The sequence below is a fragment of the Salvelinus sp. IW2-2015 genome, linkage group LG4q.1:29 (genome assembly GCF_002910315.2).
Source record: "Salvelinus sp. IW2-2015 linkage group LG4q.1:29, ASM291031v2, whole genome shotgun sequence".
Lineage (NCBI taxonomy): Eukaryota > Metazoa > Chordata > Actinopteri > Salmoniformes > Salmonidae > Salvelinus > Salvelinus sp. IW2-2015.
In genome coordinates, this window is record NC_036842.1 from 31004875 (window position 1) to 31008535 (window position 3661).

The 3661-nt window shown below is 45.0% G+C and overlaps 1 protein-coding gene across 1 annotated transcript in view; it reads left to right on the forward strand.

Moving 5' to 3' along the window:
• LOC111960893 (collagen alpha-1(V) chain-like) overlaps positions 1-3661 on the forward strand; it is a 198533-nt gene that overhangs the window by 111685 nt on the left and 83187 nt on the right. Inside the window, exons 11-13 of the mRNA XM_070442065.1 lie at positions 132-173; positions 920-982; positions 1955-2029. Coding sequence (XP_070298166.1) covers positions 132-173; positions 920-982; positions 1955-2029 — 180 coding nt within the window. The remainder of the gene's footprint in view (positions 1-131; positions 174-919; positions 983-1954; positions 2030-3661) is intronic.

The following is a 3661-nucleotide window of genomic DNA, read 5'->3' on the forward strand; positions in this document are numbered from 1 at the left end:
ACACACACACACAGACCCACACAAGTACACACACACACAAACAAAGAGTCATAGTGTCATGTGTTAGTGGTGATGCTGCGTACTCTACAGGCTGCAGCCATCCATCTCTCTGATGTGTTTGTGTGTTTCAGGGAATGCTGGTGGAGGGTCCGCCCGGTCCGGAGGGCCCAACAGTAAGTACCTCTCTCTACTTTCTCTGACACTGTTTCAGCCCTATGTTCTATCTGGTCTGTCTTTGGGTTAGGAATATTGTGTATCCTCCACTGTTCGTCTTGAAATGACTAGTGATTTGTTAAGAGAGAATAAAACTGCAGCCCAGTTGCCAGTCCTGAGATTTAGCAATAAGAATAGTAACAGCACAACACACCACTTGCCCTAGAGAGACAGTTACACAGAGGTTCTCACATCAGTTAGTATTTATTTATTTACCTATATGCTCGCTCTTGTACGCTATTTGACAGCAAGAATCAGAGTCACCTTTATTCGTTAAGAACATTTACAAATACTCATAATTTGACGTCTTGATATGGTGCTGCTAGTGATAGACAACATTTAGACACAGAATACAGACAGCAGAAACAGTCGATAACGATAGAGTAAGAGTTAGTAGAGAAAGAGAGATGGGGCCCCAGTTAAAATGTATCATCTAACAGACTGCCTGCCCATATTTCCTCATACATTCCTCTCTTGTTCTCTCTCTTATGTTTCCGCGTACAACTGTTATGCAAGTTTTCCTGAGTTGCATTTTGTTTTGTGTGTGTGAGCATGAGCGTGTGCGCGCGTGTATGTGTGTATGTGAGTGTCTGTGTGTGTGTGTCTATGTGTGTGTGTGTGTGTTTGTGTATGTGGGTGTCTGTGTGTCTGTGTGTGTGTGTGTGTGCCGTCCTCAGTCTCTGATGATATGTATTGTTGTGTACAGGGTCTCCCTGGACCCCCAGGTTCCTCCGGCCCCCCAGGCAGCCACGGAGACGCAGGAGAAAGGGTGAGAAACAAGGACCCACAACAAATAAAACACACCGACAAATAAATAAATAAATGGAAAATACCACAGTCACATGCCAACCACCACCAACACATCACATTGTTTCAACACAACCACAAGGTATACATCAAGCTGTTGATATACAGCAAGGTATCAATTAGTCACCACCACTCCCCAAAACATGGTAGAACACCTGTACAAGTTTGTAAAAAACCTGACAAAACTTGTATTCCTGGCATAATTTACCTTGTTCGAGTAAATGTACTCTTCTCTCTCTCTCTCTCTCTCTCTCTCTCTCCGCTCTTCTTCTCTCTCTTCTCTCTCTCTCTCTCTCTCTCTCTCTCTCTCTCTCTCTCCTCTCTCTCTCTCTCTCTTCGCTCTCTCTCTTCTCTCTCTCTCTCGTCTGTTCACTTTGTGTCTCTTGTCTGTTGTCTGTCTTCTCATTTGTCTGCTGTTGTCATGTCTGTCTTTGTCTGATCTGTCTTCGTGTTTCTGCGTCGTCTGTCTGTCTGGTCTGTCTGTCTGTCGTCTGTCCTTGTTCGGTAAATGTCTTGTGGCTTGTCGCGTGCTGCTGTCGTGCTACTGTCTGTCTGTCTTGTTTGGCGCTACTCTATCTATCTATCTTCTCTCTCTCTCTCTCTCTCTCTCTCTCCTCTTCTCTCCTCTGCTCTTCTCTCTCTCTCTTCCTCTCCCTCTCCTCGCTCTTTCTCTCCTCTGTTGTTCTGTCTGTCTGTTCTCTCTCTCTGTGGTCTTCTCATATCGCTCGCGCTAGTTGTCTCTCCTCCTCTCTCCTCTCATGTCTTCTCTCTTCTCTTGTTGTCTCTCTTGTCTGGCTCTCTCTCTGGTCGTCTCTCTGTCTGTCTTCTCTTTCTGTGTGCTCTCTCTCTCTGTCTGTATCTCTCTTGTCTCTCTGTTCTGTCTGTCTCTCTCTCTCTCTCTCTCTCTCTCTCTCTCTCTCTCTCTCTCTCTCAGGGTCCTAATGGTCGTGCTGGTCTTCCTGGTGCTGATGGTCTGCCAGGACCTCCAGGGACTGTCCTGATGCTGCCTGTAAGTAAATACTGTAATACTATAGTTCTAGAATACACTCATCTAGAATGATGACCTCATGCTGTCTGTAAGTAAATAACATTATATGACACTTCTAGAATATACAGATCTATATCTAGAACAGAATACATATTGAATGGGTGCGTCTAATATTCTGTTGCATATTAGACTTGCATTCCATATGTTTTCTCAGATGACAGATGACTATGTTTATGCACATGTGTACGTTTCTAACTGTATGTACCATTTGGCTTGTTGGCTATTGTGTGTGCATTTATCTTCTGGCAGGCTTTCTTTTTAAACTTCCATCCTAATCTTGTCCCTTCTGTAATGCTATCCTCAAGCTATTGTCATTACACTTCAACATATTTGTTAGGTTCGTCAGTATTACTTCAGACGAGGCTAATCCTCTCTTCTCTTGGTTGCATTATTTCACCCTTTGATTCATAGAGTGCTGGTGATATCAGATCAGAGTTCTGTATGGTTTGTGTCACAGTGTCGTGACCTGTTGTGATGTGTGTTTCCCTGACTGTGTCAGAGGGGGTTAGAGATCTCTGTTCTGTTAGCAAGTGGGTTGCAGGGAGGTAGTCTCCTCCTGAATCAAACACTCTTCCTCTCTGGTCTTGCCCCAGATAACCCAATCAGAGAATGCTGTGGTGTAAACCAGTCAATAAGCACTCTAGCACCTCCTAGTGGAAGCTGTAGGAAGCTGTGGTTCTGCTGTCATTTAGACTCGCTCTCTGGGAAGGTCTCAATTGCATACTCCTTGCGTCCTCTCTCCTTGTCGCCTTCTCAAAACCCATTGGATGAGAAAGCCAGAAGTCCCTCCCCTCTGACCTTCTCCAATGGATTTTGCGATTTTCCCTCGTTCTTATTCCATGCCCTTCCTCTCCCCTCTCTCCTCCTATTTCTTACTAATGAGATAATTACCACACACCATTCCCCCAATCCCCTGCCACCCACCTTCCTATTGTCCCCAGACTCCAGCCCAAATGACACATCTACTCTCTTAGAAAAACAGGGTTGCAAAAGGGTTCTGCGGCTGTCCATAGGAGAGCACTTTTGGGTTCTATGTAGAGCCCTCTGAGAAAAGTGTTCTACATGGAACCAAAAGGGTTCTACCTGGAACCAAAACAGTTTTTTCAAAGGGTTCTCCTATGGGGACAGCCGAAGAACCCTTTTTTGGTTTTAGATAGCACCTTTTTTTCTAAGAGGGTAGGGCTCTTACAGACAGGAAGTAATCTAGCCTCAGACAGGAAGTAGAGCTGCTAAAACTAAAGGCTAAAGTTAGTAGCTAGCCTTTCTGTTTGTTCTGCTGCTAAGTCTTCTGCCTGTGCTGCTGCTGCCTGTACTGCTACTGCTGAGTGTGATGACTTGACTAAATATCCTGCTGGAGTCTCAGGAGTCCGCAGAGCAGAGCAGAGAGCCTTCTGGAAAAGCTGTATGTGTCAGGCCAAGACGTCTGGTCAAGGTGTACCAGTAAAGCATGGGCCCAGTGCTTGATTTGACAGGATCTGGCACCTCTCCATTTTGGACTGTTTCGTTCCGGGACCCATTTGGCCGGATCCGACATGAAAAATAATAACTTTTTGCTATGTAAAAATTTGAATAAATTCGATCAAAGTTCATTTG